The sequence below is a fragment of the Glandiceps talaboti genome, chromosome 10 (assembly GCF_964340395.1).
Source record: "Glandiceps talaboti chromosome 10, keGlaTala1.1, whole genome shotgun sequence".
NCBI classification, from domain to species: domain Eukaryota; kingdom Metazoa; phylum Hemichordata; class Enteropneusta; family Spengelidae; genus Glandiceps; species Glandiceps talaboti.
The window spans coordinates 14,932,736-14,958,499 of NC_135558.1; the positions used below are offsets into that span (position 1 = coordinate 14,932,736).

A 25,764-nucleotide genomic window follows, 5' to 3' on the forward strand; every position below is an offset into this window, starting at 1 on the left:
TTCCTACATGTATATGTTTCCGTGCCAACCCTTAACAATTTTGTCATAGTTTGTGTCTTTATAATAGTATGTAAATTAAAGAATTTAATGAAATGATACAAAAATTTGACATGTGATGACCCCTAAAATGTTTCACCCTCAAAATAAAAATGAAGGCAAAGATATTTAATATTAATCTTATCTGACCTGTTTTCAAATTACAACAGACCAGACTGCTTCTACAAAGTTTGGCAAAACAAATGAAACTTTGTGGTTCTAATTATCCAATCTTTCCTACATGTATATGTTTCCATGCCAACCCTTAACAATTTTGTCATAGTTTATGTCTTTATAATACAAATGTAGTATGTAAATTAAAAAAAATAATTTTGATAAATTTAAAATGTTTCACTGACTTGTTTTGAAGATACATAATGGAAAACACAGCTTGTCAAGATACAAGATACAAGAAAACTTTTATTATCTCACGTAGAGAAATTATAGTGACGTGGATCCATACATTAAACACATATTAAAATATAGATACAATAAATACAACATAAAATGTACACACTGTTTACGTCTGAAAAATGATATACGATCTTTGACCTCTCTGTAGGTCACATAAAATGAAATAAACAAAACAAAGCATTGCAGAGCAGATGTACTGTTGTGCTCGGCCTTAGTTGCTTGATGGGATAACATATCAATCATTAAATGCCATGTTGCCCCTGACAACTGATCATTGAGTCGAAATGGTTTGAATGTCAGTGCAGGTATATATGTGAAAATAAGGGATGAGGATGCAGTGATATAATGAAAACCGTCAAGTCATCACTACAATGGGGAGGTGTGGTATTAGTAGGAAATACAACCAGCACTCTCATTGCACCTCATATATTGTTTACTTCTTATCAATTTAGGGACTGTAACAAACCTAAGATAAAATTTCTCAAATTGGTTCATGTACCATAAATATGTATGTATGGATGATCCACCATACTCTGACTGTAGAGTCCTGGATGAATCATGATGTAACCCCATAGTCTTGTATACTTAAAACTAGAAACTGACACATATTTTGTTCTCTATTCAGGAGATTGACAAGTTCGATGTTATCTTGACCAACCTTAATCATATGACGTAACCTCATAGCCTGTACTTGTATATTCAAAACTAGAAACTGACATGTATTTTGTTGTCTGTACAGGAAATTGACAAGTTGATGTTATCCTTAAACAACCTAAATCATCACCATGGTCCGATACTACTCAGCTGGGCTGTACTCCGATCTTTAGCTCTGAGTGACGACTCCAGCCATGCAGTCCGAAAACTAGGACAACAAGCCTTACAGCTACAAGTATTTGAATATCTTGCTTTGATGTTAGATGTACCCCCATTTACTACGGATTCTGTAAGTCAGAGTTATAGAATTTCCTAATTATTCATCTTTACATAGTCTAGCTGCTACACCATTGGGCTAACCTTGTTGACAACTTTCACAGAAGCTGAATATAGGAATATGACAAAATATAACGTATGACAGCAGGACTTATTTTCTTGGACAAAACTTTTGCTAAACTATATCCCTTGCCTGGAAACATAAAACCACAGTATATAGTACAGTATAGTATGATTATACTCTGTTGAAAGTTTACTACGTTTGGACATAGAAGGATGTTTGTTGTCACAGACTATTAACTGTAACATTTTGGTATGAGAAGGCTAGAGTGTGTGTTGATTTTTGCATTCTGTAAGCCTGCTTTTTTCTAAATTAAAATATAAAGGTTATAACATACAAGCAGCTGTTTATTTTAATAAGTGGTTGATCTGTCTTGGTACATGATCCTCATCAGAATGGCGAAATTCCATAGTTACAGCTGACTACTAAAGGTGTGTTTTGTCACTTTGTGTTGTAATTCTCATCTCCTCTCATACATATGAAGTTTTAATAGTGGTGCTATAGATAGGGAGGACAAATCATCCATTCATCCATTCAGTTGATTAAGAAGCATGTATACATACGTAACTAACTTTGTTGTTATTTTTCGTTCATACAGACTGTAGCAGTCACATATTACACTTTAGTCTATAGTTTGCTGTCTTTGGTTATGTCTGAATTTCATGAAGACACGCTTGGAGACCTTAAGGTAATACACTTTTACTGAAATATATTCCTATAATGTCTGTATTTAGCTGGATGGATGAACAGATAGATGGATGGATGAATTGACAAATGCGTGGCGAGACAAATGGATGGACAGACAGACAGACTGACAGACACATGGTCAGACAGACTTATGTAAACAAATTTCACAGACTGATGCTTGTAGAATGATCCATTGTACCATACCCCACTACCATTTATTAAAACAAGGTCAAACAAGGCAATTTTGATATGAGTATGTACAAATTGAGGTAGTACAGCTAGTGTTTCATTTTAATGCCACTGTACTACAACACTGGTTATCCAGACTTCGACTTAATACTAATATAGTCATAAACTAAATCTACTGTTCTTCAATGTGGTAGATTACACAAGTGGGTGATAGCAGTTCCTCTGTTATGCAATTCTAATCACCCTGTGATCAAGATAGTGTAAACATTGGAAGTCCCAAAACAGTACACTGCAAGATTATGGAACTAGCTTTCAGAGAGCTGCCGTACTGAGACTATAAATAAAGCAATGTCCATTCAATAGCTTATCACTGTTGTATCAACATGTTATGGCAATAGGCCTTTCCAAAATTTGTCATGGTGACACTCTACTTCCTGTCTGTGTGTACCTTGGGGTATACATAGTATAGGTTACATGGTTAATCATAGAGCACTGCTGCTTTCCTGGATGTCTGAACAATATGAAAAACATCCCTGATTTACACTTCTGCAGAAAACTGAAGCATGATTACCAGAGTATGTCCAATGCAAATATTGTTGTGAAAATTGCAAACAGATTGGCGTGATCCGATTGACTTTTAACAGCAACTATACTGTCATAGCACCTTTTGGTTTGTTATTCACATTCATACAGTTACTGCTACCGTTACCAAGACTACAAGAATGTTTATTTCTTTGTAATGATGTGATTAATATCTCTTTCAGTTTGTCTTGCTGTCAGCATGTAAAATTTTAAAGAAAGAACACATATGCGAAGACTTCTGGAAATTTGTAAGTTGTATTAGGTCTGTCCTTGAAGTACACAAGTTATGATGCATCAGTCGATCGGCTTTATTTACAATGAAAGTCACATGACCAGCGTGAAAGGAATAGACACAACTGTGATTTTCAAGATAAACTCAATTGATAAGACCCCTGTATATAAACAATTACACTCATTCAAACAATCAAAACCAAGTGTAGTATCTGATAGTAAAATAAATTGTTTATAAAACTACTAGTGTTTCTATGAAGAAGGTCAACTTCACTCTACATATTGGCATTGTATTTTACGACCTCCTGTTATCAGATACCCACACTTTGTGTTGATTGTTTGAATTGGACTTTCCAAAGAGTGTAAGTGTTTATGTACAGGGTTCTGTACAGTACGAAACAGAACATATTTACAATACAACACAGCTCAGTACAGTACAGTACAGTGCAGTGTGGTACAGCACAGCAAATAACATTACAGGAAAGCATATTACACTATGGCATAATGCAGCACATTGCAATACAGTACAGTACAGCATATTATAATACATTGCATTGCAACACAGTACAGCACAGCACAACACAACACAGTGCATTTCAGAAAATCATTTTATATATACTGTTAAGAAATTTAGACATTTGAAATCTTTTTCGACACATCTTGTAGGGACAGGACAGTGGTATGGCAATGTTGCTGACTTTCATGACTGAGCAATTCCCGTTACAATTCAGTCCTCTAGTCAAATTATTGACCTCACTAAGTGTAACAGAACCAAGCAGAGTGTTCAGTTATCTGGATAAGTTAACAACATATTTGGAACTGTTTGACAACAACCGAGTCGCAGATGTTGACAGTACGCAAATCACTGGACAATGGCAGCTACTCAGGAATAAAATTATTTACAGACCAAGTGAGTATTGTATTTGTACATATTGAATGTATTACAATAAGACAACATTTCCCCCTCGCTGTTTAACACAATATACATGTAGTATTCAATTTAACTTTTGTTCCAAACACAACTTTGAAAATTTTACGTGAAATTTTTGACTGCACACTTCAGTCTTTGTTAACAGATTTACTCACTATTTCCAAGTTGTGATTGGAACAAAAGTTAAACTGAATACTATATATGGTTTACCAACACAGATGAATTTCCATTTGAAGTTTAACCAATATGTTAAACTTATACAAATAAGGTGAATGTGTTATTTGCTGTAATGTATTTTTTTTTTGTCGTTTTTAATTTTTTTTTTTCCCCAACAGATGAAAGTTCTGGTGGTGTAATAATGCCTGCTGGTACTCTTGGCACGATGCGTGATGAAGGACCAGGTATGGTTTAAACCTCGGTGTTGACAATGAGTTTAGTGACAATTGTCATAACTCGATGCTTGCTATAAGTTGCAGTGTATCGTATTTCAGTTAGTATGGATATATTTACTTTTTTTGTTTCTCAAGTTCTCAACTGACAGTGTATTTCTTGAATCCGACAAAATGGTTATTTGAACAGTGCCCTCGATTTCCAGATTAGAAAAAACTTCATTCATAGTAAGATAGCATCACCTCAAGTGTGGTGAAAATTGCTTGTTACTGATATTTTCGAACCTTAATAAATTCATAGTATCCTTCTGACTTTATTTGTGATTTCTAATTGGTTCTTTGTATACCTTCAGTGAAAATGTCATGAATATGCATTTCTGCCCGACTCCCATGATGCATTTTGACAGACAACAAAATCCTCAAATGAGGCACGAGTTCAGTTTGGTGATTCTCTGAATTCTTGTGAAATGTATGTGATGTAAAATCATGAAATTAATCTTGAGAACTTGAAAATGCCTTTATTTCATGGAGTGGTGTTTGCCTTAATAACTGAAAACAGCAAAGCATCACTAACATATTTGGTGCTTTTTAGTGCCCCCCCCCCTCCCCCTCACCCCAGATACTTTACTTTGACAACACTAATATATTGTATTTTGCAATGTATATACAGAATTCTGTATTACTGATACATTCAACCTGTCACCTATTCAGTTTTATAAAAAAAAAAACATTGATTGATTTTCAGGACTTCCTCTTGTTTGCTGGGACTGGGGGTTCAGTGGCTGGCAACTGTTTGTATGTAAGATAGATGATCTGTTGAGAATCACTACCCACAGCATTGGTACGTTTATTCATTTTTTTACTCTCTGGTAATTGTATGGTTTTCCTTTTGAAATGCGTTTGTTTGTATTTTTGCACTAGAATTTAATATGTATTTTTCAGATATTCATTTACATTATTGTTGTAATGTGTATTCCTCTATTTCCTGTCAGATCACGTTCCACCTTCTGAAGTCCATGAAGTAAAAGAAATAGTTGACCTGGTTACTCAGATGCTTGAATCTGATTGGTCCTTGTCAACCAGGCTGCAACCAATCATTGCCAGGCTTTACTCTATAGTGCAAAGGTAATATGCAAATATTTACATCTTGTCACTCCAGGTGCGCTTGGTATTTTGCATTCTACAAGAAATGTAAAGTGCATACATCTTATTTTATAAGTTTGTAAAAGTAGTCCAAGCACATTTAGGTGAATGAAATGTCTTCTAGAGGCATGTTTGTAAAGACTATTCAAAGAACGTTGTGTTATACACAACATTTTTCAACCACATGTTATAATTGTCTCCTGTCTAATTAGCCAAATAGAAGCTTTTCATAAAAATGTGGATGATAAGGGTGTTTAGAAGCCACCTGGGAGTGAAAGTAGTTTGTGACTGTGTGTTTCTATCAAGTCTACAAGTACAAGCCACATTCTGCATTACAACAATACACTTTATATTGTACTTATTTCCTAGATTCCATATCAAAATTGTGTGTGTTGGATGCTGTAGTTTTGTTGGATGCTGTAGTTTTATATTTGTAATTGTGATGGTGAATGCAATCATGCATTATTGTTATAGAGGTTATTGATTGTCCTACAGATGCACATCAGTAAATACAGAGATAGCAGAACTGTTGGCATCATGTGTGAAGTGTCTATCTATAGTAGCTAAACATCAACCAGAAAAGGTGGGATTCTGTGTGTTGCTGTTTGTTTGTTTGTTTGTTTGTTTGTTTGTTTGTGTGTGTGTCAGTACATTTATATGATCGTCTGTATGTCTGTTGGTATGTCTGTCCCTTATCTCTGTCCCTTTCTCTTATCTGTCTATCTCTGTCACTCTTTCTGTATGGGTCTTTCGCTGACTCTGTGTCTGTCTGTCTGTCTGTCTGTCTGTCTATGTTTCTCTCTGGGTCTTTCACTGTCTCTGTCTGTCTGTCAGTATGTCTGTTTGTCTGTTGGTCCCCCCCCTCTCAATTCTTCTCACTTTCTCCTTTTCCCCTTCTATTATTTGATAATACAATATCTCTAAATTCTCACTTTTGTATTGATTCCTGTCCATATTTGAGCTGGATGTAAGACTGTAGAAGATTTTTACAGAATACATTATGTTTATCTTGTACCGGTAGGTCTGGAGGGAAATACAGCAAACAGGTTTTCTACCCTACACTGGAAGACTGTTCACTGATGTTACCATAGCAGCAAGGTAAACAAAAACATAGGGTTACTTCATTACATATGTCTACCATAGCAAAGATATTGTAACTTCTCCAGTTGAATTCAGTTCGTAGTAATGAAGTTTGAACATGATAACTCTGGATTTAAATGCCATACTATGGATAAGTTTTTAGACTCAACTGAGTCTTGTATGGTCACATGATCTTCTGCTCCTTCTTGTATACTGATATGTTCAATGGTGTTACCGTAGCAACAAAGTTTACAAAATTAAAAGGGTACATAGTTGCAATAGGGAACTGGCTCACCCTCCATGTTGAATGTTGCATCATGGGAAATTGTAATAATAAATACTAATAAATTGGTATTGTAAACAATACTGTTACATTGTTTGCAACCACGTATGGTCAATTCCTAGTTTACCCTGACTATTGTGGGAAGTTTTTTATCGGTAGCACCAGATTAGGTATTAAGATAACCACAGATAATCCCACAGTCCTTTGCATCTGAGCATGCTCAGTTTGGATTGCAAGTTCCCTGTTGGATCCAACATAGCAAAGACAAGTGGACAAGATTTCTGTTATAATAACAAACTCAGCTGTTGTGAATATTCTGTTACAGCAAATATATTATATTCCTTTTCAGATGAATTATATATTCTAAAATATTTTATATGATCAAATATATTTCTCATCTCCCAATATTTTAATTGTATGTAAAGGAAATACACGCTTGAAAAAGATGACCTATTTATTCATGTTTGGGTACAATGTCATTTTTTAAAAATCAATTTTCTCTTCATTCTAGTGGTGCTGGTATTTTCCCTGGTAACTATGGAAACATCTTAGGTAATCATGAGAGGCCTGGTAAAGTTTATTCAGTGACTAAGGCATTCCTTGAACTGTTAGTATCGTTAATCAAGGTATGTTACATTTGAAATTGATTCACATTAACTGCTGTTATTCTTTCAGTGTTTTTTTATCAAGGAAATGATGCCCTAATTAGAGGCTCCTGTGGTCTCTCGCACCAGAAAAAGTACAGCTACCAACATCTGGCATTTCATGTTTGATTTTTCAAGTAGGAAGCCGTGATGAAATTGTTTTATTAATTAAAAATCCAAAATAACTACCCAATCCTCATCCATATGTCCACTTTTAACACTACAACAATTGTGAATTTTTTAATCATACTTATCCAATCTAATCACATTTTTTCTGATTGCAGGGATTATCAGAAAGAGAAATTAACACAGCCACTACTCAGGATATCCTGGCGTGCGTGATATTTGTACAATGGGAAATATTTGCAAGTTTTTACAAATGGAGGTACCTCAACGTCACTGACAGAGAAGAAATAGGTAAAAAAAATAATCATGATATCTGTGAGGTAGAAATTAAAGATGTCTCGACCAGTCACTATAATCTTCTGATGATCTTTATTAACACATCAACAGTTGCCTTCTTCAAGGTAAAACTAATAGATAAAATGGATAAAAACGAAAGTCACAAAATGTTAAAAATGAATACAGGATAAAAGTGTTGGAATAAAATGCTACAGATATGGAAGTAAAATATGAATGAATCGTTATTGATATGAGCACAGGGTGAAAAGATCTCACTAACTTCGAACGTATTCCTGGATATTCCATGATATCTGCTACCCGCTATAGCCAAAGTGAGCATGCGATTGTAATATTTTTCTGTGAATGTTCTTTATTCTGAATCAGTTATTGTAATTCTTATATGTTTTGTAATCTAGAGGTACTTGTTTAATGTTGACTTACATTACAAGGTACATTTTTTGTCACACAGGAAGGAAAAGTCTTGAGATATTCCACAGTGTTCTCCAAGTACTGCCAGATACTGAATATGTTGTCGATACAAATGAGGAAAACGTCGTGAAAAAGATGAAAGGGTGAGTTGAGAAATATTTGAAATCATAGACTGTCCTGCTAGTTCATTTGATTTGACATCACTGCCTAACCTGTGAATGGTATCAGTGCCATCACTCCACTGTCTGTAAAAACTCTCTACCATAAATGAACACTAATCTATCTACTCAATGCATACCTCATGTGAATGATCTGAAATATCACCAACATTTGATAATATCGAAAGATTTGACCTTAGATTTTCTATATTTGAAAAATAAGAATTGTTATTCATTCAAGTTATCTGTTATTAGCCCAATGTGGTAAACTGCTGTCATATTCCTCCTCACATATTTGCCAAAATTATTCAGGTAAAATGAAGTGTAATTACCGAAATCTTGTCTCCAACTGCCATAGCTCGAGGTATTTTTTTTTTGTCCTGCAGTATACCAGTTCGAGATGCTGTGGTTCATGGTTTACTACATACCAGTGCTGGGACAGCATTACTTCATATACTAGCTACTGGTGTTGATGCCATTGAACAAAGATTTCATGAAAGTGGCAGGTTGGTAGTATTCAGAACTTGTCATGAAGTCAGTCAGTTTGGGGTCAGTCACTTAGCCATTTAGCTTGAATGTTGGTCATTCAACAAGTCGGTGAGTGGGTCAGTTGGTCAGTTGGTTGGTCATTCGGTTGGTCAGTCAGACTCAGAGAAAGTGACTGACTGATTGACTGACTGACTGACTGACTGACTGACTGGTTGACTGGTTGGCTGGCTAGCTAGCAAAGTGACTGACTGGCTGGCTCACACTAACAGAATGAGTGATAGCCTGACTGACTGACTAACTGGCTAACACTAACAGAGTGAGTGATATCCTGACTGACTAACTGGCTGAACTAACAGAGTGAGTGATCGCCTGGCTGACTGACTGACTGACTGACTGACTTACTTACGTTAACAGAGTGAGTGATAGCCTGGCTGACTGACTGACTAACATTAACAGAGTGAGTGATAGCCTGACTGACCAATAGACTGAAAATTGACTTTGTACTGACTGAATGGTAAACCATTCAATTAAATTCCTACCTTTTCAGCTTCTATAACAGTACAGCCCAAGATCTTACCCAAATGATAAAGCTGGCATTCTCCGTAGTCAACCGACTACTCATCCTCAAATCAAATCAAGACATGATGTCACCATTAGAGGAAGAACTGACAGAACAGACCAAGACTATATTACAACAAGTTCCTTTGATGGCAACAATTACAAGTTATATTTACCATAGACATGATCCAAGACTACCAATACTGTCTACTATGTTACTGAAGAGATTAGCTATGGTGAGTAAAACTTTTCACTTTGAACCATATTTCTTACAGTGTGGAAACTGGTTTTTCCTTTAGGCCGGTAAATGTTAGTTACCATTATTTTACCTAATATGTTCCCTGACCTTTCATAAACTACTTGGAAAAGTCTGTTATTGAAATGAAAAGACTTGATATTTTTTTCAATTTATGTTTGTTGATTTATTGGTTTTCATATTTCTAATCATAACAAACTAATGTTCTTGCTCTATATTTTTTATACCACTTTCATGTTTCTCCATACAGGTAGCTCCTATGTCAATCTATGGATGTCTTGGCATCCAAGCTGAAGCTGTGAGGGATGCCTATCAAACCAGATTACAGGCTTTCACAGAGGTTAGTGCATGTTAGTGTTTGCACCATGTTAGGGTAGGTGAGAAACATAGCTGTCTAGGAGAGTAATTGCTGTCATAATAATTATGTCTGTGCTGATAGTGTGAAAACTTGGGATTGAATCACGGGCCTTTATGGCTTTTAAGAACATATTTTATATCACCCCCCCCCCCAACCCAACCCAAGTGATCAGTACTTGGGACAAACCCCACTGTAGTCAGGGACAGAGTTTTTCTACAACCGGGCCAACCCAGAGTGTTCTACAGACTCAATGATTAGACAAATATGAGAAATACAAAATATGTGTAATTAAAAAAGAAATGAATGATGAATTGTTACACACAGTCATAGACAATGGAGGAAAAAGAAAGCTAAGAAAGCCAGAAAGCTAATCAAATTATGGGTAAGGTGTTCAAGGGATCCTAACAGACTTTACTTGAAGGATAATGCAGCAGTTGCATGTCCTGTTCCCCTCCACTGTCTAACACAATTAACATGTTTAGGTATTTTTGATAAACTTTGATTTGCGTTTTTTTCATCTTCAGGCCACAAGACTAAAAGTGGTTATCTTGGAATTCCTCACAGCTGCTGTTGAAACACAACCAGGTTTAATTGAATTATTCCTTGACCTGGAAGCCAAGGAAAAAGACCAGCAGACTGGGAAACCACAACAACAGACAATTGTAAGAACCAGGACAGATAGAGACACGGTATATATACTAATCTTTCTAAACCTAATATAAGTTAAAAATTTTTGTTAGAAAAAAAATTAGTTTGAGTGGCCTGTCTTTTTCCAGTTGAGTCTTGTGGCAGTCTTCTAGTTATATGCACCAGGACAGAATCAGTGAAGTAAGGTCAAAGGTAACTTTATGCAGTTCAAAGGTTAATTTAGGTAAAATTTTCTCATTTGGTTAGTTTAAAGGTTACTTATTTTAGTGCCTGCGAGTAAATGTTTCTGAGGAAAAATACAACAACAATGTCACCCTTGATGATGTACACAACTTTTGGCTAAGTTTCTTCTCCCTTAACTGATAAGCAGAACAAACCCATACACATGGAGAAAAGAATGGAACTATTACAATTCGTAGGTTAAATCATTTGATTCAGAATAATTTGTTTTGTCGATGGGAGAGTTTGTGTTAATCATCATAATGGCTTGCCTGACATTGAAAAACAGGTTTTTTTTTGTCATTTTCAATTTCAGGAGTTCCAGTTTGGTAAAGCCAGTGTCTTACAGACTGTACTTGATATGATAGAAGTCAACAAACAGGTAGGTATCATCAACTGTTGTAGTTAGTAGACCCAATTGACAAGCAGATTCTGAGGGAATGGGGGGGGGGGGGTATTGGAATTGAGTCTGTCTGTCTGTCTGCTTTTTTTTTCTGTCTGTCTACCTGTGTATCTGTGTTTGGCTGCTTTGTGTGTGTGTGTGTGTCCGACAATACCTCTGTCATGCATAGTTTAATTCTATCAAACCTAGTGTAAAGGTGGGGAGGCACAATATACTGCCTGTATAGCAACGTATTGTAGTTAATATTTCAGTCTGACATCCTTGGAAGTCCAGTTCTTTCATGGAACAAATGCCATGATGCAACTGAATCTTAATACAATCATCTCATGGCATGTTTTCTTTCTTTCTTTCTATCAGGGTACTACTCATTGCCCTCCTGACCTGCATGCTGCAGCATTAGGATTTCTATATGCATTGTGGCAGGACAGAAGAGATCGTGCATTGGCAGTACTCAGGAAAAGGTATGATTGATTGGTTTAGAGCATAAAGCTGTATTAGTTAATTGTACATTCATATGTCACTGTTCCTGTCACAGTTAAATTTGCCATCAGATTTAGGACTTTTTGAATTGTTGAAAAGTACCACATTTGAATAATGCAGTATATGGTCAATGATATTAACCACTGTAAAATATCAGGAAGTTGATTACAGGCTTATGTTATATATTCTAATTATCTAGAAAGTGACAATGGAACTACTAGTATTATTTTGCTATGTCTCTATTCATGGGTATACCGGTATAGTGACTGTTTGTTTTTCAAGGTTACATTATATTTTGATATTCTGTGTTTTCACTTTTTTACAGGCCGAGGTTTTGGGAAAATGCAATAGCACCTTTGTATAATGATTTGCCTACACCAATTGAAGACACACAGGTAAGTCACATATATTATTTTTTTTTATTTTAAATTTGAAAACTGCCCAGTTTTGTTGTACAGACTCATTTCAGTTTTACTTTGATTTCATTAATGGTAACATACATGTACGCTTTGTAAAAACAAATTGCAAATGTTCATGATGACGACTTGTACAAATGTACATTGAAATATTATGGTAAATTTTTAGATTAAAATGGAGAACCCATCAAATAAATATAGCTTCAAATGTGACTGTTTTCGTATTTTGAGAAATTCAAAGTGTGCAATCAGTATGCAGACTAAAAATTGTCTTATGTATAGTAAATACATGTATGACAGAACCCCATGACACGTAAGTGCAAGCGAAATGTACTCGGTGTGTTTGCATGAATGCTTGCAGTGATCTCTGCACCCGTACTTTCACAGGCATAGTGAGAAAACACTGCACGCATAATTGTACCCCCACACTGCAACTAACATGGCATGGGGTTCTGTTATTATTACATATTAATTATGTTTATCTGAAACGGCAAATTTCAACAAAAATCATTGAAAAGTCATACAACACAATTTCGTGCATAGCGATCGACCATGTCCTCATTTGAATATCATTAGCATGCAGGTGTGCAATAATGTTTTTTGGTATTGCACTACAGTGAAAATACCACTCGTATGTACGTGCACCAATGCAAGTAATCTCTGGTACATAATTGTGTAATTTGTTTCTTTGCTATATTTATTTTGTTCTTGTGTTCTGACTAGGTGATTAGTGCTAAGGTGAAGACAGTAGCTTATGCTATGAAAATCATTGCATCAGAATGTTACTACGTTAGAAGGTAGGTTTTTATGATAATTAAGCAGAGAAAAAAAAAATAATTGTGTGTTTCCGATAACACAGCCTCATAAAATAGGGAAGGATTTGATTTGATTTTATCTTTTTTATAATAATTGTTTTTATTTTTTGAAAATATTGCTTGTATACAAAACCAAACAAAGTGTCGGTCAGAATACCCCTTCTGTGATAGATTATTGAAATATGTACAGACATGACTGGGAAAGAAAGGGACGTACACGTATGCATGAAAGTCAAGAAGACAAAGAATTTCTTATCGTTTTGTTTCAAATTTAAAAAAAAAATGTTTTTGTAGTATTGGGTCAGCAATGTAAACCAGGGTTGGTCAGTTATCGGAAAGATACAATTTTTTTTTCATTTTGATATCACTGTAGAATGCTTCTATGTTAGAAGATATGTTTAACATTAACATAATATTAATAATTAATCACTGCAGAATGATAATTATGTTTGAAAGTATATGTTCAACATGAAAACTATCTCTTGCAACAACTGGAATTTTTTTTTTGTTTCTTTTCTTTTGTTTAATTAGAAATTAAAATGCTTGAATTGTTTGAATGTATACATATGTTAAACAGTTGTTATACCAGTGTAATGTTTTTGCCATGCATTGCATATCATAAAAAACAAACAGATATTTTAAAATCAAACAGAGAATGTATATATGTTTCCAAGACTGACTGTTTAGTCTGATTGCCATCCATAGCCATTCTTGCCAATGTCAAAACATGTTCCAAGTTTGATAATGTCTTTGTTGTTCATTTACAGTGGTGCACTTGACAAAGACCTTCAGGACCAAATGAAACGACTACAGCAACAAAATAGATATACATATTGGTCTGCTGTAAGTTCTCAACAAACCTGTCACTTAATCTACTATTTATGGCAGTTTCTAGTTAGATGATGATTATGATGGTGATGATGATGATGATGATCATGTTCTTTTTATTTAGTACTTTAGAGCAAGTGTGTATGTGGGTAGATGTCATTTGCTTGTTCATGATTGGCTCTGCAGTTGTCTACACTGAAGTAGGGAGGGTTATTTTTGTGTTTCCCACAGATCTGCAGATTGTATGGGCTGGACAATCACACACAAAAAAAGACCAACACAAGAGTATTTATTAGTGATGCGCTTGCTGACCAGAAACAATTCTTTTTTTTTTTTGGTCTAAGCATTCTTGCCTGTATTTTTGCAATTAATAAATTTTACTTTCTAGTACTGTGTGTGTGTGTGTGTGTGTGTGTGTGTGTGTGTGTGTGTGTGTGTGTGTGTGTGTGTGTGTGTGGTATGGCCAATAGAAAATGTCATGTATCATTTGCATGTGATGTACATGCAACAGATGTATGCTGTGATCAGTAAAATGTCTTGATTATATGAAATATGCAATTGTCATTTCACCTATTTCCCTTATTTCAGTTTATTAAGGAGCTTGTTGAGGCTACAGAGAGTGAAGGGGAAACATTGGAAGATTATCTGATCTTTGATCATGAAACATTGGTTGCACTCTCAGCCTGGAAGATGTTAACAGTTGTAGCAGCCAGCAATGCTGTGAGTACATTGTGTGTAGTATTGAATTATGTATGTCATGTTGAATCATTCACATCCAAGTTTTTTAAAGTGATTCCACTCTGTGCCACACTCGTAGTATTTACATGTACTTCAAATGTTACAATATACGCATGTATTTTAATTTGTAACTAATAAGCTTGGCGAGTGTTCCTTTTCTGACACTGCTCCTTCAATTTGGAACAGTCTTCCCCACAATCTTCGTCACACTCATTCCAAGTCTTCCTTCCGCTCTGCCCTTAAAACTTACCTATTTCAATCTTAACTCTCACTCACTTACTTACTTCTGTCTACATCTTTCCATGTTTTCAAATTGTTTCTGTATCCTTTCATTTTGTTAGTAGCTCTGTGTCTACGCCTGGAGCTCTTCAGATAACATGCGCCATTATTTACACACTTGGACCACGTGAGGGTGGTCAAACTGAAAGTGTCAAACTCGTAGCAACACTATTGTTGACTATTGTTCATCATTGCACATGGCATGGTGAAAACTTGACAAGGATCACATGTTTGACAACCATTGTTGCTAGGCACATTATTTTGCATATCTCACAAGATCTGCAACGAGATTTAAAATCCTTTATTGAAATCTAATAGTAATAGAGACCCTTTGTTTTCAATGATTGAGAATTTGAGATTTTAAGAATTAATAATATTGCTTCAGATAAGAAGAATGAAAATATCAGAAGTATTTAAAATTGTAGGGTTTTCGAAGCATGTAGCTATAATTTAATAACTTCTTTTAATTTTCAGGGTGGTGTAATGTGTTTACAAGATGACAATACAAGAAATATTATTCTAAGCCATCTTTTATCAGCAATGAAAACACAGGTAATTAATAAACGACTTGATTCAATTAATCTTCATTTTATTGGTCAAGGTAGTCATGTGATAATCACCTGACACTTACTAGCCAATAGCAGATAATCGCTTATTTTTTGGTGGAGATATATGATAATCATGTGACACTTATTAGCCAATAGCAGGTTATCATTGTTTTGTAAGTGGATATAGTCATTTATGTGACACTAATTGGCCAATGACAATGTGCACATGTATAATTGTTGGATGTAATCATGTGAATATCACATGACAGTAATTGACCAATAACAGTCATGTATTAAATGTAGTTTTACATCAAATTTGAACAAAAGTGTGAAGTTTCTCATTTACACTTTGTTATTTTGATTCCTTTTAGGTAGCAGATGCTATGTCAATTTTCAACATGAAATCTGCATCTTTACTTAGTAATTTATACTTGACACTCCTCCGACACTGGACTGGGTAAGTTTGTCTTTATTTCTCTTTACAACTCTTGCAGTATTACCATAATGTTTCGTGGTATCAAATAAAAAGTAATTTACGAAGGTTATAAAACACAAGCAGTTCAAAGCGTTTTTTTAGCGTTGAGCTTTCGATCTGTCTTGGTCGACGATCCTCATCAGAATGACAAATTCCATAGTTACAGCTGACCACTACAACGTAATAATCTAATCATGACACTGACAAAACTTTGAACTGCTTATGTTATATAACCTTTGTAAATCATTTGATCTACCAAGCTGATGAATATTTTTGGTCATATAAATAGTGGTTACTATGGGGTCAAATGTTATCACCCTGGTAGTTGAGCCTTCAGTTTTCTGAGATAGACACAAACTAAAACTATTGTTGCAACATTTTTATACAATAGTGATAAGCTATTGAATGGACGTTGGTTTAATTAATACAGTCTTAGTAGGCAGGCAACTGAAAACTAGTTTATTTAGAGTTCCATGAACTTGCAGTACTGTTTTGGGATTTCCAATTTGTTTACACTGTGTTGATCACGAGGTGATTAGAACTGCACAGTAGAGGAACCGCTATCATCCACTTTGTATAATCTACCACATAGAAGAACTATAGATTTAGTTTGCATATATCTTTACTAAACCGAAGGCTGGATTACCAGTGTTGTAATTGCATGAAACAGGATGTAGTGCTCAAAAATGGTAGGAATATTCAGACCGTTCTTGACCAGAAAGTCAACCAAGCCTGAATATTTGAGTACATGCACTTCTTTCTTGGATGTATGATATGAAATAACACAGAGGTGAATATGTAATTCAATTCCAACCAATAGCAGTGAGATGTAATGTCTTGTAGTTCAATTCCAGCCAATTGCAATGCTTATAACAGTGAGGTGTAAGGTCATGTGATTCCATTCTAACCAATAGTAGCACTTATAACAGTGAGGTGTAAGGTGTAAGGTCATATGATTCCATTCTAACTAATAGTAGCACTTATAACAGTGAGGTGTAAGGTCATGTGATTCCATTCTAACCAATAGTAGCACTTATAACAGTGAGGTGTAAGGTCATGTGATTCCATTCTAACCAATAGTAGCACTTATAACAGTAAGATGTAAGAAAACATCCTTACAATTTTTTTTTTATGTAGTTGTCATCAACATCAGTGGAGCAAATTGACAGACTTGGTTTGGATTCTTGAGAAGACAAAATTTGGCAGACTAGACTCACTGAGTCGGATTCAGACAGCACTACTATCAGCTATTACAATGTTATTACAGTATCAGAAAGAGAAAGGCCCCAAAGGTAGGTCAGATATTTCATCTCTGTAAGTCTTAAAGTGGCCATATGGATTAAGATATAATGGTATTCTGGATTTTTAATATACAAAATAAATTTTATCTTGGCTTACTACTTGAAAATCAATGTGAAAAGACATATGCCAAGTCTCTGTTTGTAGCTCAGTAAATTGCAAAATTGTAAAATGTGAAAAATGTTTGTTATTGTATAACAAACTTTGTTACTCATCTTGTTTGTATTTTGCAATGTGTTGAGTTATAAACACAGACTTTGTGTATGTTATTTTACAATGTACACGTCATTTTTTTTCAAGTAGGATGCCATCATGTGATAAAATTGTTCTATATATTCAAGAAGATCCAAATTAAATATCCAATCCTCATCCATATGACCACCACTTGAAAGTTTAATTTAGACCAAAAATTCAAATAGAATCATAAATACTCATATTAAGCTGCATATTATATTGTTCGGTTGATCCTCGCTGCAGTCATTTCATTCTGATTGGCTGAAGTCCCTGTGAAAGAATCCAGTTGTATTAATGGGGACCTTGTAGGATAGATGTTGTTACTTGAAGGATTATTACTGCTGGCATTGGTGAAATGTTGGATATCGATTCCCTTCAAGATAATAAAGATGTGATTAATTTAGTACTGTTGTGTTATGTCACTCACTCTCACTCTAAGTCTTCCTTCCACTCTGCCCGTAAAACTTTAACCTATTTCAATCTCAACTCTCACTCACTTACACACTTCTCTCTACATCCTTCCATGTTTTCAAATGGTTTCTCTGTATCCTCTCATTTTGTTAGTAGTTCTGTGTCTGTGTCTTGAGCTCTTTGGAGACATTTGTTTTATTATAATTATTTTGGCTTTAATACACAAAGATTTAAAAGAGTTATAGTTGATAAAAATCATCACCAATACATCAATTTTATTGCCAGCTGTAGATTCATTAGACAATACGTTGTTGGCCAGGCTTCTACCACTGGTCTGTCTGGCTATACAACAATGCAGTGTACTCTACGGTCAAAAGAAACAATCCAACCCAACTCAACAGCCAATAGAAAGAACTGAAGCCATGGAAACAGATGATACAACACAGCAAAGTTTAAAACAACAGGTGACAGGTGAAAATAGTAAAGATCGTCGTAGTCTGTACAGTAGGAAATATAATGTAAGTATAAGATTTGTGCTTGTGAAGTGTCTGTGCATGTGAGTTTGTTGAATACACGGAGATCAGTTCAACTACAGAGATTGAAGACTGCATTGGGTGGCTAGAACTTGAGGAAAAGTCTGAGTTAACTGCAGAGATTGGAGACTGCATTGGGTGGCTAGATCTTTAGGGAAAGTGTATAAGTTTACTACAGAGATTGAAGACTGCATTGGGTGGCTAGTACTTGAGGGAAAGTCTAAGGAATAATGAGAGATTGAACACTGCACTGGGTGGCTAGAGTTTGAGGGAAAGTCTATGAGCTATCTACAGAGATTGAACACTGCATGGGGTGGGTAGAACTTTAGGGGAAGTCTATGAGTTTGATATGAAAAAATAAAGTCTAGCTCCGCGCCCACTTTGACTAAATGTTGGACATACATCACTCTATACTTACACCAGTATGCATGCATCAATTTAGTATCAATACATTGTCATTGTCTACAACTTTATCATTCTTTATTAGTAATACTTATGTTTGTGTTTGATTGATTACAGTTACCAATAATTGGTGCATGTTTGTTAGATGAATTGATTGCTGTGGTAGATGGTCCTGAGTTATGGCTACCAACAGTTAGACAACATAGCGTTATACAACTCTTATTGGTTACCCTCAAGTCATGTCTGGTGGTAGGTTACTGGACTTTTTAATATTGAATAGAAGATTTGATTTGATTGGCTATAGAAATCACTATATGCTATAAGGTTTGATGTGATTGGTTAGAAATCACTGTTATGCTGTAAGATTTGATTTGATTGGTTAGAAATCACTTATGCTACAAGATTTGATTTGATTGGTTTGAAGTCACTTTTATGCTATAAGATCTGATTTGATTTTTAGCAATCAGTGTAATGCTGTACACATTCAGTGTTCTTCATCAAATCATGCTTGGTGCTTATTTTATCACAAGATGTAACAGTTGTATTGATTGGTTAGAAATCACAGTTATGGAGTAAACATATTCAGTGCTTTCCCTGAAATTATACGTGATGGTGGCATGATGTTGTATCAAATACAAGTGTTGTATTTTCGATTATTGTCAAAATATCTGAAAATCTTTCTCTCTCACAGAATAAGCAAGGTTTGTACTTTGCTGAAGCAGCCATGAATCTACTGTTAGACATGTCAACTATGCAAAAGGTAATGGTCTTTATATAATCTTCAAATTGTCGTTTCCTCAGGAGCCAGAGATATTTCATTGTTCATAGCCAAGATCCTGTGTGCAAGAATCAGAAGTTCTGATTTATATACATATTTACATGTAAAATGATTTTAGTGTGGGAACACTCGTAACAGAGACAGAAATCTGATAAAATGTGCATAGATTTCTAAACATTGTAGTTTGTACTATAATAACTTTGAACTTTGGTGGGAACCTCATTAACGGAGGAAGGAAATCAGGTAAAATTTTACATACATTTTTATACCTTGTACCACGATTTGATGGGAACCCTGGTAACAAAGGTGGGAAGGTAGGAAATTTGGTAACCTTGCATATGTTTCTATATCCTATGTCATAATTTTTTGGCAGAACCCCAGTAACAGAGAGGGGTAAATCTGGTAAAATATAGATTTTCGTACCTTGTACCTTAATTGTGGTGGGGAACCACACCCAGTAACAGAGGGCGATTTTCATACCTTATACAAATATAATTTTGATGGGAACAACATTAACAGTGGGAGGGGGTGGGGGTGGAGGGGAGTCTGTTAAAACTGCATAAATTTCCATACCTGATAAATAATTTAGGCAAGGAACCTCCGTGAAATACCAGTGGAACTTTTGTAGATTTTATACAGTATATACTGACTATCCTTTATAAAAACACTGCATCAGCTATATCACCATTCATTAGTTTTCTGTACAATCGCAATATTACAACATTATGTATGTATTAAAAACCAAATGTCTCTGATTATAAACTATGTTAATTCTATGTTTAATGTGTTTCTTTGTATCTCAGCCTGCAGAAGCTGTATGTAACAGTGGTCTAACACAGTATACATGTATAGCTATATCCTATGCATATCAAAAGAACTCTGACGGTGATATCAACGGACACTTGAAACATAAAAAGGTAAGTTTCCATCCAATAACGAGAAATCAAGCTTTAAACTAAGCTATTCCGTACAGTGAAATTCATATCCTCTAAAACCTGCAGAAAGGTTTTAGCATTAGTTGTGTGCACATGATCTGTTTTTGTGCTGATATCAGTTTTAGCCATGTATCATACATTTGAATTCATTCCAAATCGTAGATTACTGATGTCTTGTCAGTTTAGACTGGGGCTTAAGTAAAATCATTCCTTGGTTCTTAAACAAGCCAAAATTTAACCACATTAGCGACGTCTTTTCGTACAATGAATTGTGGAACTGAAAAATTAACAAGTGTGAACTCATTCATACTTCCTACATTACCTATCTGGTTTCAGTGAGGGTGGGGTTTGGGTTTGGGGGTGTGTGGGAACAGGACTACATGTACAAGTATGTTTCATTCAAACTTGGAACAAAGGTAACCCAGTGCTTTATAAATATATGTTATTGTCACACATACTTGTATTGCTGCCATGTCTATTTCATTCAAACTTGGCATAAAGGTAGAAAGTATAACCGAAATGTGATACAAAGGTAACTCATGAAATACACCATTGTTGACACAGACACATTGTTGTTTCAGGTTGATAAAACAGACCAAGTGACATGGCTAGGAGTTTATCGTCAGTCTCTAGCTTTGTACGGCTCTATGCTGGCTACACTCAGACATTCCTTTCTCACCGATGCTTTCAATTTCTTTGGTGTCCACCAAGACAGAATGACTCAGGTAAGGTCAAAGGTCAATGTATGCAGTTCAAAGTTCGTTCAGTGCCTTTAGAATCTTTCTCATATCAGTTAGCGGACAGAGTAATGCAATTGAAATCGAAACATTGTAATGAGCTCTTAACTGTAGAAGGGAAAATGGTATTTTATGCACATGTAATTTCATTGTGTGCATAATTAATTTGTTTTCTCTGCATAAACTTTAGAAATTCATGCATGTTAACAAACCTGCAATAGATGAGTTCAAATACACCCGCGTGATTTTCCAAAATTATTACACCAAAAGTAGTGTTCTTTGAGGAAACACAAATAAAATACACTTGAAAATACAGCGTTATGCTATGTTATGGAACCAGAAGTGAATTTCACTGATGTACGGCAACTAGAATATCCAAAGTCTTGCAAAGTTCTTACCTCAGTAAAATGCGACACTTTGGACTTTCATTGTATTTCCAGTGTCTGAATGTTGTTAAAAATAACCACACCACGCCATGTCTGCTGGAGGCTGAGAAGACGACGTTGTTCCTCTTTCAATTAGCTCACTTTCCTAGACAATGGAGATTTGAAATGCCAGAAGAACTGACAGCTATTCAGAGTACTGTGTGTTTTCTTGTACAGAATTGTACAGCATTGTTCATTAGACCAAGACTACTACAACATAGGTTGCTGGTAAGTCAGTCTGTTTGTCTATCTGTCTGTCTGTCTGTCTGTCTGTCTGTCTGTCTGTATGTCTGTATGTCTGTCTGTCTGTCAGTCTGTTGGTCTGTCTGTCTGTGTCTATCTATGTGTCTGTCTGTCTGTTTGTAACATTATAGTTTCTAATAGATCCAGAACATTGCAACAAAGGTTACAGGTAAGTTAATGTGTTTGTCTGTCAGTGTGTGACTCAGTATTAGTTGCCTATCTGTCTGTCACCTGTCTGTCTTCGTGTTGGTGTGTAACTGTGTCATTTTTTTGCCTATCTGTCTGTCATTTATCTATCTATCTATCTATCTATCTATCTATCTATCTATCTATCTATCTATCTATCTTTCAGTTTAAGTACCAACTTACATTCATACCTTTTTGTTCAAAGTGTTGCTATCTATCTGTTTATCTATCTATCTAGCTATCTATCTATCCATGTCTATTTATCTCTATATTTCTCTGTCTATCTCTATCCATGTCTGTCTATTTATCTGTCTGTCTCTGTCTATCTGTCTCTCTGCCTATCTAGCTGTGTAGTTTTTTACCGATCCATCTAAGTATTCAACTAGTATTTTTCAAGGTGATGACTATATATTATTACCTACATACAATAAATAGTTACAACATCAGTGACTTCTTTACATTTATATATTTTCTTCTGGCCAAGAAGTTGATGTGCCTTTACTGACTGAAATATTCTTGCTGCAGTATACACTAGCTGCTACATATTCTTTCATTATAATTGCAGCATGCTGCAGGAAGTCATCACATCCCTCCTGATGTTAGCAGACCAACAGGTACACTGCGACTACAACACCAAAGTTCTACAGAAGATGTTGATACTCCTACCCCTGAACTGATGGCAGTGCAGGCAAGGTAAGATATTACAGCAGAAATATCAAAGGGTCGCCGAAAGACTGCGTATAACAAACATTTCATGATCTCAAGAACAATATAGATGGATAAGAAACAGGTTTCTCACAGACCAGTCATTACAAATATAAACAACACCATCCAACCCCTACTGATACATAGAGACATACACAACATCCTTGGAACAAACAAGCTATTGAAAGTCATCCATTGCAGGTACAGATTTTGACCCATATAAATTGAAACTAGCGAGAAATTTGAGTCTGCTTGCATGGTTCCCCAATGCATGCTTACGTCACTGGTTCTGCTGTGTGTGAAATATGAATCAAAACGTTCAAAATTGCCATTACTTTCCCCGATTTCTCTCGATATTACTGGCGCTGGTATAATTATGTTATTCTCCAATATTTTTCTTCACTCAGCCATAAAATACTTGTGACCTAAGGGTTGTCACTAAGTAGTGACAAAGACCCCTTAGATCACTCGTATTTTTCTTGGCTGAATGAAGAAAAATATTGGGGAATAAACATCCATATATTCCACTCCTAGGGATGTAAATCATCTGATTTCATTATTTCAGGTTGCTAAACATACTTGGTTATAGTCTGGCAATGCTACGACATTTCAACCCTGAACTTCTAGAAATCCTCCTTAATCTCAGCATGGATGTATCAGATTATGTTATTCTGTTCAACCTTGGATTCAGTACACCGTCCATTGATCAAGACACACCGCCATCGTTTGGATGCCTGGTTGCATGTATCAATATGTGTGTTAGAGTCCTTTACAAGGTAAGATCAATAAGTCATGGCCTGGTTATTAGAGAAAGGACCTTTTTTTCATGGTGAGTGGGACCGAGGAAGGGTCATCGGTTGAGAGTGCTTTAGTAGAACTAACTCGTGAATAATTAATAAGGTAGTCGTAGTAAAGCTGGTTTATTACACTAACAAAGAAGAGTTAAAAGTGATTTAGCGAAAAAAAACCCCGCAACATCAGCTTTTCAAATCAATACTTTATTACAATAAACAAGAAATAAATATTTTGTAAACAAATATGGCCAACTTCCCAAGCCCCTGTTGATAGACGCAAACTAAAACATTTTGTCGCAACATGTTGATACGACAGTGATAAGCTGTTGAATGGATGTTAGTTTAATTGTAGTCTGAATCACAGAGTTTTATTGACAAAGTTCTATAAACTTGCAGTGTACTGTTTTGAGACTTCCAATGTTTACACTATCTTGATCACAGGTTGATTAGAATCACACAACAGAGGAACTGCTATCACCCACTTGTGTAATCTACTACATTGAAGAACAATAGATTTAGTTTGCACCTATCTTATTGTTAAGCCGAAGGCTCGATTACCACAGTCGTATTTTATGTAGTTGTTGGCAAAGCTTGACACTTAACTTTGCTGCCTATCCTGAAGTATATCAAACATTACATTTCAGCTTGATGGGTCCAAAATAGGATTGTCACCACTTAAGTCACCTGAGAAGTCACCAGCTAGGAGTGCATGGGAAGATTCACCTATACAAAGGTAAAACATTAATTTTATATTAACCAATTATGATTAGGCCCAACCTTCCCATTTCATTTTACTAGGCAATATGATTCCAGGAGGTCCAATAGACACTGTATTATGTTAATTTAATTGTGATAACTGGGGTCCAGTGAACACTGCATTTTGTACATTTGACTGTGATAGCTCGGATCCAGTGAACACTGTACTACATTGTATGTACATTTCACTGTGGTGCCAGGTGTACATAGGGTGACAGTTTGACTTGTGAATATACAAATTACTGCAACTATTACTCAACATCTTTCTTGACTCAATTTCATTCCTGTACGCAGGCATATGATTTTCCATATTTTGGAGAATGCACTCATGGTAATCATGTGTCAAGGGATGCGATACTTGAAGGAACCTGGTGTAGCTCAGCGAGAAAAACAGCTTTTGAAGCGAGAACTAGGAGCAGAATTGGTGAGTGTGTTATATTAAAACCCATAACGCCAAAGTAAAGCATTTTCTGTATGTACCACAATCGTTTATTGCATCCATATCAAGTGTAAAAGTGTACTCTTTCATTTGCTAATTGACCACATTAGAAAGGCCACATGCTGGGCTTGTAAATAACCCAAATGAAACAGTATACTTTTACACTTGATATGAATGCTATAAACAAGTGTAGCACATAAACAAAGTGCTTTACTTCAGTGTTACTGGTTGTAATATAAACAAGTGTAGCACATAGACAAAATACTTTACTTCAGTGTTACTCATTGTATTATGAACACTATAAACAAGTGTAGTACATAGACAAAATGCTTTACTTCCGATCAGTGTTACTCATTGTATTGTAAATGCTATAAACAAGTGTAGTACATAGACAAAGTGCTTTACTTCAGTATTACTCATTGTAATATGAATGCTATAAACAAGTGTAGCATATAGACAAAGTGCTTTACTTCAGTGTTACTGGTTATATAAACATTGCAAGCATTATTTAGAGATGTCAGTGATTAGAACTATTTTGGAATGTATAAGATATGAATTTATACATTATCTTAGTAGTATTTGTGATCAATGACAGTTTCATTTGTCAGTGTTATAATCGTAGTACTTCACATCTAAAACTTGATGGCAAAGTCAATCGTTTCCTTTGCACACACAATTTACTTTACAGTGGAAATCCACCGGCCAGGCTAACTAACAGTTAGTCAGGATGTTTTCCTTCGCACATTTCATATCCACCTCTCTTCCTTTCCCCCCTACACAGAGTACTT

General features: G+C 35.4%; 1 protein-coding gene across 1 annotated transcript in view; it reads left to right on the forward strand.

Annotated features, from left to right (window-relative positions):
* Positions 1–25,764, forward strand: part of LOC144440638 (nucleoporin NUP188-like) — a 39,092-nt gene that overhangs the window by 11,945 nt on the left and 1,383 nt on the right. Inside the window, exons 14-49 of the mRNA XM_078130024.1 lie at positions 1,190–1,393; positions 2,040–2,129; positions 3,082–3,147; positions 3,797–4,040; positions 4,397–4,462; positions 5,196–5,291; positions 5,443–5,575; positions 6,089–6,176; positions 6,615–6,691; positions 7,468–7,582; positions 7,885–8,017; positions 8,472–8,574; positions 8,976–9,095; positions 9,626–9,872; positions 10,143–10,232; positions 10,775–10,939; positions 11,434–11,499; positions 11,878–11,981; positions 12,326–12,395; positions 13,140–13,213; positions 13,999–14,074; positions 14,648–14,779; positions 15,551–15,628; positions 15,996–16,081; positions 17,237–17,391; positions 18,329–18,561; positions 19,096–19,227; positions 19,670–19,738; positions 20,560–20,673; positions 21,273–21,416; positions 21,869–22,081; positions 22,848–22,975; positions 23,553–23,763; positions 24,426–24,514; positions 24,832–24,961; positions 25,758–25,764. The exon at positions 25,758–25,764 is cut by the window's right edge and continues 1,383 nt beyond it. Coding sequence (XP_077986150.1) covers positions 1,190–1,393; positions 2,040–2,129; positions 3,082–3,147; positions 3,797–4,040; positions 4,397–4,462; positions 5,196–5,291; positions 5,443–5,575; positions 6,089–6,176; positions 6,615–6,691; positions 7,468–7,582; positions 7,885–8,017; positions 8,472–8,574; positions 8,976–9,095; positions 9,626–9,872; positions 10,143–10,232; positions 10,775–10,939; positions 11,434–11,499; positions 11,878–11,981; positions 12,326–12,395; positions 13,140–13,213; positions 13,999–14,074; positions 14,648–14,779; positions 15,551–15,628; positions 15,996–16,081; positions 17,237–17,391; positions 18,329–18,561; positions 19,096–19,227; positions 19,670–19,738; positions 20,560–20,673; positions 21,273–21,416; positions 21,869–22,081; positions 22,848–22,975; positions 23,553–23,763; positions 24,426–24,514; positions 24,832–24,961; positions 25,758–25,764 — 4,348 coding nt within the window. The remainder of the gene's footprint in view (positions 1–1,189; positions 1,394–2,039; positions 2,130–3,081; positions 3,148–3,796; positions 4,041–4,396; positions 4,463–5,195; positions 5,292–5,442; positions 5,576–6,088; positions 6,177–6,614; positions 6,692–7,467; positions 7,583–7,884; positions 8,018–8,471; positions 8,575–8,975; positions 9,096–9,625; positions 9,873–10,142; positions 10,233–10,774; positions 10,940–11,433; positions 11,500–11,877; positions 11,982–12,325; positions 12,396–13,139; positions 13,214–13,998; positions 14,075–14,647; positions 14,780–15,550; positions 15,629–15,995; positions 16,082–17,236; positions 17,392–18,328; positions 18,562–19,095; positions 19,228–19,669; positions 19,739–20,559; positions 20,674–21,272; positions 21,417–21,868; positions 22,082–22,847; positions 22,976–23,552; positions 23,764–24,425; positions 24,515–24,831; positions 24,962–25,757) is intronic.